This window comes from Eriocheir sinensis, chromosome 40 (assembly GCF_024679095.1).
Source record: "Eriocheir sinensis breed Jianghai 21 chromosome 40, ASM2467909v1, whole genome shotgun sequence".
NCBI lineage: Eukaryota > Metazoa > Arthropoda > Malacostraca > Decapoda > Varunidae > Eriocheir > Eriocheir sinensis.
Window position 1 is genome coordinate 13,415,572 of NC_066548.1, and position 12,709 is coordinate 13,428,280.

Genomic DNA, 12,709 nt, shown 5'->3' on the forward strand with positions numbered 1-12,709 from the left:
TCTGGATCAGGAATTTTCAGCGCTGCCATGTTAAGTCTTGCTACATCATATTGCCTGCCCTCTTTCATGTGTGTGTGTGTGTCACGGCTTTGTTCAGTGCCTCAGTCTCACCCACGCGCGCGCACATGAGAGCAGAGAAAGTAGTACACGGAACGGAGCGTATATGGCGTAGCTACACGAATGTATTAGTCGACGCGATATAAAGAGCAAACTCCACCCCCGCCTGAGGGCCTGCTGATGCTGCTCGCCGCCATGCGTGTCGAGAATGTTAAAATATGAGTCTGATGTTTGTTGCGTTTAAGAAAATCAGGATAATGACAGCCGCGGGGTAATGCTAAACGTGCAGGCAATAAACTAGGACCTTTTTTCTTTTGCCCGTGTATTTTTTTACCATTTTCTGCCGCAATGAACTTCTTTTATATCGACAGAATAAGTCCCTGAGAATACGCAAATGACAAACCTCAGTCAATTATCCCTTAACTAACACTAAAGCGGCTATTACACTGGGCAAATTTTCCGTGGATCTTCAGTCAAACCACGATTTCTGCTAGCGTGGTTCTCATTTGTTTCTTGTTATTGCTGATGATGATGATGGTGAGTAATACCGTCGTCCTCCAGTGAAATCTACCGTAGCTTTGGAAGATCGTGGACACGTCAGAAAACCACGGAAATAAAAGAACCACGCCATCGGAAATCATGGTTTGACTGAAGATCGATGGAAAATTTGCTCAGTGTAATAGCCCCTAAGTCTGTTATTTTTCCATTTTTCTGCCGTTTAAGACCTTTTCCGCAGATCATGTCCCAGAGAATTAAAGCAAGCGACAAGCCTCAGTCAGTCATCCCTTTACTAACCCCTAGTCCATTATTTTTCCTATTTTCTACCGCTATGGACCTTCTTATTTCCACACTACCACTGTATCTTTTTAGTTTCCTGTTGCTACTTCCATATGTATCCTAAGTTGTATAATCACACTCTGTCCTGCCTGGGGGTTGGGATGGCATGCTCCTCCCTTCTCCTTTGTTGTTTACTTGCAACAATAAACTATCAATCAATCGATCAATCAGTCAGAATAAGCCCCGGAGAAAAAACAAACGACAAGCCTCCCAATTTAGGAGCAGCGAGTAGCGGGCTTTAGGAGCAGCGAGTAGCGGGCTTTTTTATTATTGTTTCCTTTTTTTGTACCCTTGAGTTGTCTCCTTTGTTGTGAAAAAAAAAATATATCTCTTAGCTAACTCCCATTCTCATTTTTCCCCACTTCTTCCGTTATTGCCCTTTTTTCCGGCAGAATAAGTCAAAGAGAAAACGCAATAACAAGCCTCAATCAGTCATTTATCCCGTATCTAACCCCTAGTCCGTAATCCCCGCGGAGAGTCGAGCCAGGAAACTATGACGCAACACAGGGAAAAATGCTGAAGAAGAGTTACGTGCGGCAGATGTGTGGCTTGGCTGTCAGAAGATGGGGGATAGGGGAAGCCAGTTGTGGCGAGGGAGGGGGCACGGAGGGAGGGAGAGGGGGGGAAAGAAAGATGGAGGGAGCAAGGGGAGAGGGAAGCAGAGAAAGAAGAAGGAAAGAGCAAGGGAGGGAGAGGAGGGGAGAGGGAGGGACGGGAGAGGGAAACGGAAATGAAGGAGGAGACAAGGGAGGGAGATAGAGGGAAGCAGAAAAAGACGAGGGAGGGAGCAAGGGGAGAGGAAAGCAGAGAAAGACGAAGGAAAGAGCAAGGGGGGGAGGGAGAGGAGGGGGGAGGGAAGGAGGGGGGAGGGAAACAGAGATGAAGGAAACATGGAAACATGGAAATGCAGGCAACAGAAAGCCTATTGGCTCATTACGAGGTCGCCCGCTTGGGTGATTTAATCTGCTCGACCGCCACTTCAGGCTTGATGAGCAGATGAAAGCACCTCGATATTGAGGAGCAGATGAAAGCCCCTCGTTATTCAGTTTACTCCCGACGCAGCGAAATGACGGTCGATTCTATATTTGAAGGAGTTGATGGTATTCGCATTTACTACTTCTGAGGGAAGATTGTTCCAGTGGCGGATGACTCGGTTTGAAAAGAAACTCCTTCCAATGTTTGTGTTACATCGACTCGACTGAATGGGTAAACCGTTATTTCTGGTTCTTGAGTTGGTTTGCAGTTCAAAGAATTTGGAGTAATCGACGTTACTGAACTTTTTCAGATACTTGAAGACTTGAATCATATCCCCTCGTAGGCGTGTTTTCTCCAATGTAAAGAGATTGAGTCGCTTGAGTCGTTCCTCGTAAGGTTGAGCCCTTAAGGTTGGAATCATCTTTGTGGCGCGTCGTTGAATCCTTTCCAGTAAAGCAATGTCCTTTCTGTAATTAGGAGACCAGAACTGCACTGCATACTCGAGGTGCGGTCTTACCATGGAATTATACAAGGATAGCATCACGTCTGGTGTTTTACACTCGAAGTTCCTCGCTATGAACCCGAGCATAGTGTTGGCTTTGTTGTATGCTTTTTTACAGTGATTCGCGTGTTTCAGGTCACTGCTGATAGTGACTCCAAGATCCTTTTCCTCCTGCATCGCCTGCGGGTCTCCCATTCATGATGTATGTGTGGTTACTATTTTGGGACCCAATGTGCATGACTTTGCATTTGTCAACATTAAAAGGCATTTGCCATTTTTCCGACCATTCGATAATGTGATTGAGGTCTTTCTGAATGATTTCGCAGTCGGTCTTTGTGAGGGCCTCTCCACCCACCTTGGTGTCATCTGCAAATTTCGATATTGTGGATTTCAGTCCTGATTCTAGGTCATTGATATATATGATAAAGAGGATGAGTCCCAGGGCAAGGGAGGGAGATAGAGGGAAGCAGAAAAAGACGAGGGAGGGAGCAAGGGGAAAGGAAAGCAAAGAAATACGAAGGAAAGTGCAAGGGAGGGAGGGAGAGGGAAGCAGAAAGGCGGAGGAAGCAAGGGAGGGAGAGGGAAACAGAGAGACGAAGGAGGAGGCAAGGGAGGGAGGTAGAGGGAAGCAGAAAAAGACGAAGGAGGGAGTAAGGGAGGGAGGGAGAGGGACGCAGAAAGGCGAAGGAGGAAGCAAGGGAGGGAGAGGAGGGGCGAGGGAAACAGAGCCGAAGGAGGAGGCAAGGGAGGGAGATAGAGGGAAGCAGAAAAAGACGAGGGAGGGAGCAAGGAGGGGAGTGGAGAGGGAAGCAAAGAAAGGAGAAATATGATAAAAAAGAGGGAGATATGGACGACATAGAAAGGGGTTCGAACCTTAATAGTAAAAAGTCAGGAAACAACAAAACACACAAACAGGCAAGCAAACAAACCCTCATTATGTATCCTGTCGTGTGTTCGTCTCGGTTTGGGCCGTGAAGAAGAAGAGACGTGTGTGTGTGTGTGTGTGTGTGTGTGTGTGTGTGTGTGTGTGTGAGAGAGAGAGAGAGAGAGAGAGAGAGAGAGAGAGAGAGAGAGAGTTTTTAGTATTATGCTTGGCGTTGATGCACTGTGTATTTAATCTCCTACTCCCACTCCTCCTCCTCTCCATCCCCCCCCTCCCCCCCACACCCACATAAGGAGCGCGCAGAATAGGTTACTTTGGGATGAACACGTAACAGAACATGAATTCATGACCCGCCAACCTTGTGGACAGCGCTTCATGGTCACGCCTCTCAACGCAACAAGAACAAAAACAACAGCTACTACTACTACTACTACTACTACTACTACTACTACGACTACTGCTATTACGCCTTCATATATCACTTATACTACCACTTCAACTACTACTACTACTACTTCTCCTTCATATACTACTACTACTACTACTACTTCTCCTTCATATACTACTACTACTACTACTACTTCTCCTTCATATACTACTACTACTACTACTACTACTACTACTCCTTCATATACTACTACTACTGCTACTACTACAACTTCTATAACCCCTACCACCACCACTACTACTACTACTACTACTACTGCTACTATCCCCCTCCCAAGGCAAGCAGAGAGCAGTGACCTACCTTGACTTGGGAAAGGTCGCGGGCCACACTCTCTCCGCTGCTCCGCTTCTCCAGGAGGTCATCACTGCACATGCTGACGAGGAGGGAGAGAGAAGTGTGGTTAGTTTTTATTTATTTACTTATTTATTTTTTCGTTTCGTGTTTGTGGTTTGTGTTTTTTGGTTTGTTTGTTGCTTGGCTGACGGAGAGGAACAAGGAGACGTTTTTTTGTTTTTGTTTTTGTTTGTGAGCTAATGTTTGTGTATGTTTGTGTTCTTGAGTTTGCGTTTGTTGTATACGGAGAGTGACAATGAGACAGGGAAGTTATTTGTTTGCTTGCGTGTATTTGTTTGTGTGCTTGTACTTGTGTTCTGTAAGTCATGGCATACTACACACACACACACACACACACACACACACACACACACACACTCTTATTTCAGCCTAATTTGATTGACTCCATAATATACACTACGCTCCTCCTCCTCCTCTTCTTTCTCTTCCTCTTCTTCTTCCTCCTCCTCCTCCTCCTCTTCTTTCTCTTCCTCTTCTTCTTCCTCCTCCTCCTCCTCCTCTTCTTTCTCTTCCTCTTCTTCTTCCTCCTCCTCCTCCTCCTCTTCCTTTTCCTTTTCCTCCTGATAATCAGCACGGATTTCGTAGTAACCGATCTTGTCTTATCAATTTATTAACTTTCTTCAATGACGTTTATTCAAGCTGGGACGCCCGAGCCCCATATGACGTAATTTACCTAGACTTTCAGAAAAGTTTGATAAAGTTCCCCACGTTAGGGTTATTTCAAAACTGCGTTCCCACGATATAAGTGACCATCTGTGCGCGTGGATTCATGACTGGCTCACAGATAGACAACAGCGGGTAGTTCTCAATGGTGAAGCATCCGATTGGCAACCCGTAACCAGTGGCGTGCCCCAAGGATCGGTCCTGGGGCAACACTATTCACAATTTACGTGAACGATTTAGAGACTGATATCTTATCAAATGTAGCCAAATTCGCCGACGACACCAAATTAGGAGGTACAGTAACGAACAGTAAAAATTGCGAGAATATTCAATCAGATTTCATAAGACTTACCGACTGGAGCGACAAGTGGCAAATGTGTTTCAACGTAGATAAATGTAAAATAATGCACATAGGTGAAAAGAACCCTAACTTTAAATATCAGATTCAAGGACATGAGCTCAGTGAAGTAAAACAAGAAAAAAGATATTGGTGTCATTATCAGTAACACTCTTAAAATGAGCGATCAATGTACAGCGGAGAATAAAAAAGCCAATTTGATGTTAGGATTAATCTCAAGAAACTGATTATAAATCACCCGAACTTATGAAGAGGTTATATTCAGCATTTGTAAGACCACACCTAGAATACGCCGTCCAGTTCTGGTCACCGAATTATATCGAAGATCAAGTTTTGCTAGAAAGGATACAGCGACGAGCAACCAAACAAATTCCAGCGTTCCGTAACTTGCCGTATGACGAGCGTTTGAAGCGTTTTTATATGTTTTCCTTAAAGAATCGAAGGGTAAGAGGGGACTTAATCGAAGTGATCAAAATCCTTAATAGATTTGAAAACATTAGCCCAGATAGTCTATTTCAGAGAGACCCCAACACAATAACACGCAGCAACAGTATGGAGTTAAAGGGAAACAAATGTAACACATTGGCGCACAGAAGTTATTTCAATAATAGAGTCGTCGATCACTGGAATAGACTCCCGCCGTCAGTAGTTAGCTCACAGAGTATCGATAGCTTCAAGTCTTAAGTAGATAAGTACTTCAGGGATATAGGATTATACTGACCCTTTTCGTATGTTTCAGGCACACTGCAGCACGTCTCCAACCTGAAGACTTTGAATTAATAATTTCCCCCACAGCTTAGGTCACCAGTAGCGTAAGTTAAGGGCAGTAATTTCCTCTTATTTCTCTCTTTACTGTAAAATTTCCATGTCTCTTTCTTCCTTAAAGGCACATGGTGTTCTAACTATTTCCTGCCGGCACGTTGCCGGAGGGAGAGGTGGGCGGGGAGAAGCCTTCATCTATTCTATCCTGTCCTACCACACGTAGATTACTAGTTGTAGCGGAAGTAGACGACACCCTCGCCATACATCGCCAGGTCTTCTGGTGCCTGTTCTTCCTATGTATTCCTCCTCCTCCTCCTCCTCCTTATCATTATCATCATCATCATCATTCACCACCTTCTCGTCCGTCATCACGAACATTATCCCCCCACCTCCCTTATAATCACGTGGGATAAACAATAGCACGACATTCCTCTCGCTTATTATTAGACCAACGAGGGGTAAGCCAGCAGGGGGAAGAGGGGGGGTTACGGGGCAGCTTCTCGCGCGGGGTGATCGCTAAACAGGGAGCGCTGGGGGAGAACTAACGAAGGAAGCAAAGAGGGACGGGAAAGGTGAGTGAAAAGGAAGGGAATAGGCTAAGGTGAAAACGAAGGAACAGTGTCGACACAACACACTAACTATCTAATCTAGAAAAAGAAGGAATGAAACAAGCAAGGCGAAGGCTCTCCACACCCCCCATCCCTCTCCAAAAAGCTGGCAGGGAAAAAAAAAGAACCATGCAGCATGGAAAATAACCACAAGGACACGCGTATTCGAGAACAAGTCGTTATTACGACAATATTAATGAGTACATCAGCTATGTTGGTTGATCTCAAAACACTGTCTAATCTAATCTGGCCTTCTTAACTGTTGTACTATCAATCACATCGTACAGGTGGTAGAGAGTTCCATAAACAAATCAAATTGATTGAAGAAGAAGTGTTTTTAGCTTCGTGCGATCTCTCTTTATCTTCAATCTTCAATTCGTTTCTTCTCTCTTTCTATTTTTGATCGTAATTGTGTAGTAATCTTCGCATTAATACTCACTGAATTTGAACATTTTTTCGCAACCTTCGCATTCTCGCTTTTCTTCGTTTTGATAGGCTTATGAAATTTACTTCTTTAAGCCTTTTTTTGTTATGACAATTTTTCTCAACTGGAATCATCTTTGTTACTCTTCGTTGGACCCGTTCCAACTTTTGAACAAACAGATTATACAGTTTAATAATATTTTTTTTATTATTATTTTATATTAAACTGTCCGATGAAAGCCAACCAATTTGTTTGCTTTTTTAACTGAATGCTGATGACCGGGCTTTAAATCGCTTGATATAGTGATGAAGTGATTTTTCTTTTTTTACTTAGAAAGTTGTTGGCCATTCATTACGTACCGAACGCAATTTTTATTTTTTCCGATGTGCAACACTTTACATTTCTCAACGTTAAATTTCATTTGCCATTTGTTGGCCCAACGTGCAAGTCGGAAGGAAGAGGGAAGGAAGAGAAGGGGAAGGAACGAGAAAAAGAAAAGGAGTATAGGGTTATATGAAAATGTGAAGGGAAAGAAGGGGAATAGGGCAGGAAAAGAAACACGAAAATGAGAAAAGATGGGGAGAAAATGAAGGGGAAAGGAGGGAAGAATGAGAGAAAGGAGTGGAGTGGGGTGAAAATGAGAAGGGAAAGGTGGGGAGTAGGGAAGATAAGGAGAAGAAAAAAGGGGAAATGAGGAGGAAAGATGGGGAGAAAATCAGGGAAAGGAAAGACTGAGAGAAATAAGATTACTGGGGTGAAAATGAGAAAGGAAAGAAAGGGAATAGGGGAGGAAGAGGATTCGGGACATGAGAAGAATGGATGGGGAGAAAGTTTTTTTTTTTTTTTTTTACAGCAGAGGAGACAGTGCAAGGGCGTAAAAAAAGGAAAACAATTATGAAAAAAAGCCCGCTATGAAAAAAAAAGGGGAAACGAGGGAGAAGAATGAAAGGAGAGGAAATTAAGGAGTTATGGGGCGGGAAAAGGAGAGAAAAGGGCTGGGAAAGGAGAGGTATAGGAGGGGAAGAATAGGAAGGAGATATGGAGGAGAGGTGACGAAGATGGAAAATAAGGGAAAATTGAGGTTAATGGCGGAAAATAAGGTAGATAGGGGACGGTGAGATTACAGAGAGGGGAAGGGGGTGGGGGATAGAGAGGGAGAAGGAGGTACGGGAAAGGAAATGAAGGTAAGGAAACAAAGGGAAAGAGGAGAGGTTATGGGTAAGGACATGGAGGGGAAGAAAGAAGGAGGGAGGAAAATGAGATGAAGAGTTAAGGGAAGGAACAAGGTTAAGGGGAAGGGAGATAAAGGAGGAGAAAGATAATGAGATGAGAAGAAGTTACGAAGAGGAACAAGAAAGGGGAAGATAGAGGAGAAGGGAGGAAAATGAGATGAAAAGAAGATATGGGGAGAAACAAGGTAAAGGAAGATAAAGGAGGAGAGGGAGGAAAAAGCGGTGAAGAGTTATGGGAAGGGACAAAGAAGAGAAAGTTAAAGAAGGAAGAGGGAAAATGAAGTGGAAAGAAGTTATGGGGAGGAACAAGGAAGAGGGAGATAAAAGAGGAGGGGAGAAAATGAGGTGGAAAGAAGAGTTATGGGGAGGGACAAGGAGGTTAAGGAGAGGAAAAGGATGACAGTCGAGGGGTTTCTGGGCCCTGCGATAGAAGGAGAACAGAGGGGAAAGAAGGGGAAGGGAAGGAGGTTAGCGATAAAAGGGGAACAGAGGGGAAAGAAGGGGAAGGGAAGGAGGTTAGCGATAAAAGGGGAACAGAGGGGAAAGAAGGGGAAGGGAAGGAGGTTAGCGATAGATGGGGAACAGAAGGAGAAGAAGGGGAAGGGAAAACTGTTAAATTATAAGCAGCGAGGTGTTGGGAGTATTTCCGTTTCACACACACACACACACACACACACACACACACACACACACACACAGAAACGTCAACATTTTCTCTCTTATTTTTTTCACTTTTTAGGTGCGAGTGAAGCGATCCAACACTCACAAACATAAACTTAATTTTCTTCTCATCTCGACATGTTGGGGTTACAGAAACACGTGTCTCTCTTACGCATTGTGCTAACACTAGGAAAAAGAAGAAAAGTAAATAAAATAGGGTGATATATTTCGGCATTCACCCCGAGATTAGCGGCGGATCTGCAAGTGTACAGTCGCCCAAAAAAGTATCGAACACTATTGGGTCGGGAGAATAGAATTTGAACGGAAGTTATAGACACCGTGTTGTGTTTGTGTACGTACGATTATGTACAAATATTTTTATCTGCAAAACGCGTTCTTGCCTTAACTTTCGATTACTGAACACCAGATGACCTCAGATAGAATGATAATGATGGTGATAATGATGATATTGATGATGGTGGTGGTGGTAGTAGTAGTAGTAGTAGTAGCAGTAGTAGTAGTAGTAGTAGTAGTACCAGTAGTAGTAGTAGTAGTAGTAGTAGTAGTAGAAACAGCAGTAATAAAATGAAGAATGAGAATAAGATGATGATGATGAAAATGGAAAATGAAGATGAATAGCAGAAGAAAACGAAGAAAAAAATAGAGTAAGAAGCAAAACAACAATCAAAAGAAAACAAATTATTATTATTATCCTTATTATCATCACTAACACACAACATGACCCAGTTTTAAGTCACCAAGCAAACCAAAATACCAGCAAGGACGAAGCACGACCCCACAGCCAAGAAAAATGCAAGGGGCGGCAGCATCTTGGTTTACACCGAACGAAAATGGGAAGTATGTTAAAAGAAGAAGAGAAAGGGAGAGAAAAAAACATCGTGGTACTTAAGAGTGAGTGGTGAGTGTCAAGGGAGCGTTACGGTAACTAAGAGTGTTGGAGGCGAGGGCCCACACATCCATCTCGGCACCTGTTATGGCACCACTCCACACTGTAACCAGCCCCAAAAACACTGAAGGGGAAGAGAAAGTAGAAGTAGTAGAAGAAGAAGAAGAAGAAGAAGGGTATGAAGAAGAGGAAAAAGAAAAACAAAAAGAGAAAGTAGAAAAGGATAAGAAAGAGAAGATAAGGAAAACAATTAACAATAACTATAAGAAAAAGAAGAAGAGGAAGGAGAAGAGTAGAAAAAGAAGGATAAAGAAGAAGAAGAAGTGAAAGAAGGGTGTGAAGGAGAGGAAAAAGAAAAACAAGAAGAGGAAGTAGAAAAGGATACGAAAGAGAAGAAATAGAAGAAAAAAGGAAGAAGAAAAACAATTAATAATAACTATAAGAAAAAGAAGAAGAGGAAGAAGAAGAGTAGAAAAAGAAGGATAAGAAAAAGAAGAAAAAAAGGAATAGAAGATTGATTGATTGATTGATTGATGGATAGTTTAAGTAAAAGAAGAAAAAGAAAAAGGATAGGAAGAAAAAAAGACGAACAAGGAAAAGAAGAACCCCAACAGAGCCATTGAGAACCAACATACCGACACATTTCCACTTCCACCGTACTAGGTCTGTGAACCCTGTTTTTTTACGACTTGAAGTTACTCCTTGACACCTGTTGTGATCATGAATAGCTCCCGACACCTGCCTTGCCGCACACCTGTCCACACCCACCACCAACACCGCCTCGCCGGGCCGCCACTCCCTCCCAAGCACCACAGTGGACAGCTGGCCGCAGAACACCGAGCCATGCCTGTGCCAACCCTATGTCTGGCTCAGTACACAACACAAGTATTTTTATCATAGTGCCCCCTTCATCTTGTGTCACCAGCACCACCCTACCCCTGCCCATCTCTCTCTCTCTCTCTCTCTCTGCCTATATTATTTTGTGACCATTCTAATCTTAAGACCGCAAAAAGATTATTTGTAACAAGCACAACATTTAGCAGATTATGCAACGTGGTAGTAGATTCAATATGTTTACAAAAAATCATGATGTTATTTCGGTATTTTATTTTTAATGCCAAGGACGCAGTCACTGGCGCCGCAGCTCCTCTATCTTAAGAAAAAACTAGCTCTGCAAAGCCAACTAATCCATCCTTAAGCCCAAGTGCCACCCCTAAGCCCTTCCTGTAGGCTGCCCCGGCAGCCGTCAGGTGGTCTAGAGGGCGGTGAGTGACGCGTTAGGTGAATGGGTGTGTCCGCCCATTACTCTTCCCATCAATGGCAGGAATCACATACCTCCCGCAATGGTGGTGACAGGACAATATTTCACGGGCAACTATACCCTTCATGGCACATAGTGGGAGGTCATTCACTGCCAATAAAGTACCGGGTTTACAAGCAGCGCTCCCTGTCTGTGATAAGGCTTTGGGAACTCCTTTTAACACACATGAGAGATTTGTGATTATGGGCAATCTCCTGCTCACATTCCAGGGCGAGACACAAATGGGTGACTCACGTGATATAGTGTGCAAGAGGTGCCAGGCAAACACGGTTTTACACGCACCTTAAATAAAGATTTCCTTCGCTAGAAAGCTCTTATTTGGTGAATCTTCTTTCTGTACCTCTGGGCACAGTTTTATATTAGTTGTATCTTATACCACAAAACAGTACTGGTATTTGGTGATATTGTTTCGTTGTTATGGCAAATAATTGCTTTATTATTAATTCAGGAGTTGGTGGTCACTGTCTGGCACTCCCACAAGCTCTTATACCTGTCACCACCACACCACAAGGAAATCTGCCTCATAAACTACACGAAGGGAAACTTCATGATGATAAACTCAAGCATTCAAAGGCAGTAAAGCATGGGCAGCAAGGTGTGGGAGGTTGACTCACTGCACCCCCCCCCCAGGAACCCCCGTAACCTTCGCAACACAGCTTATTAATTCGCTGCACACATCTATTCTCTCATAGACTATCAATATTTCAAGTAAACACACCATATAATATTTTGTTTTCTTTGACAGGTGAATCCTTCATGTTTGTTTATAAAACCTCTGAAGTGAGCCTGACACTTCAAGGCATAATTTGCTATTTTATAACTTACAAATCATGCTTTGTGACAAATTGCATTGCAAGGTTCCAGTTGTGCTATATCTTTGCTTCTGAAATTGTTGAATTAATATTGCAATACATTAAATTTGTAAGCCTACTTTACACAATAAAGTGACACTCAGTCCCTTTACTAAATACTCATTGCACAAAGAAATAATATATTCATTTCAAATTAAGTGCTTCTTTAATTTATTCATGCAATATTAAATGTATTTATATGTGCATTATGGTTGAAGAAACTGTGTGATAAAAACAAAGTAGTAAAAACTTAATACTAGCAGTTTTCCAAGAGTTATTGCAGCTCTTGATGCTCGGTGCAAGATAATATTACTTTTAAATGCATGTACGATTATAAACGAAATAATATGCTTCAGTGCCCATAACTCAGGGAATCAGACAGGCGCTACCAGCTTGTTGGGGGTTAAACTTCCTTCTTGTCATAGACGAAATATATATATCAAAATATAATTTATTGCCTTGATTAATTTTAGATGTGACATAGCTAATGAGAGGTGATTGAAATATATGACAAAATTCATGGACGGACTGGAATGACATCAGCACTGAACAGCATAATATAATTTCATTCTAACAGGCTTTGGATCTGATGATTTGTTCTCTCCAACACCACCCCCTAACTTAAGTAGGATAAGAGTCCCCAGTTCTCCAAGCTTAAACATTTGCATTTAACAACATTCACCACATCCCCTCCCACTTCTTTCCTTCATGTATTCTATTCTTCAATCCTTACAATCCACCTTGCCAGTGGTTTCATTATTAGAGTTCATATTGAGTCCATATTGGAGTCATAAACTCTCAGAAAATCATCATTCAGCATGATCATAACCCGTCCACATCAACTCATTGAACTCTGATTTACCCATT

The 12,709-nt window shown here is 42.7% G+C and overlaps 1 protein-coding gene and 1 long non-coding RNA gene across 11 annotated transcripts in view; one reads left to right on the top strand and one right to left on the bottom strand.

Moving 5' to 3' along the window:
* LOC127009380 (pleckstrin homology-like domain family B member 1) overlaps window positions 1-12,709 on the bottom strand; it is a 145,875-nt gene that overhangs the window by 30,448 nt on the left and 102,718 nt on the right. For all 10 annotated transcript variants that reach the window (XM_050882416.1, XM_050882415.1, XM_050882410.1 and 7 more), the window contains one exon: window positions 4,003-4,075. In XM_050882416.1, coding sequence (XP_050738373.1) covers window positions 4,003-4,075 — 73 coding nt within the window. The remainder of the gene's footprint in view (window positions 1-4,002; window positions 4,076-12,709) is intronic.
* Window positions 10,026-12,709, top strand: part of LOC127009381 (uncharacterized) — a 7,814-nt gene continuing 5,130 nt past the window's right edge. The window contains exon 1 of the long non-coding RNA XR_007761904.1: window positions 10,026-10,935. This is a non-coding gene — a long non-coding RNA (uncharacterized LOC127009381). The remainder of the gene's footprint in view (window positions 10,936-12,709) is intronic.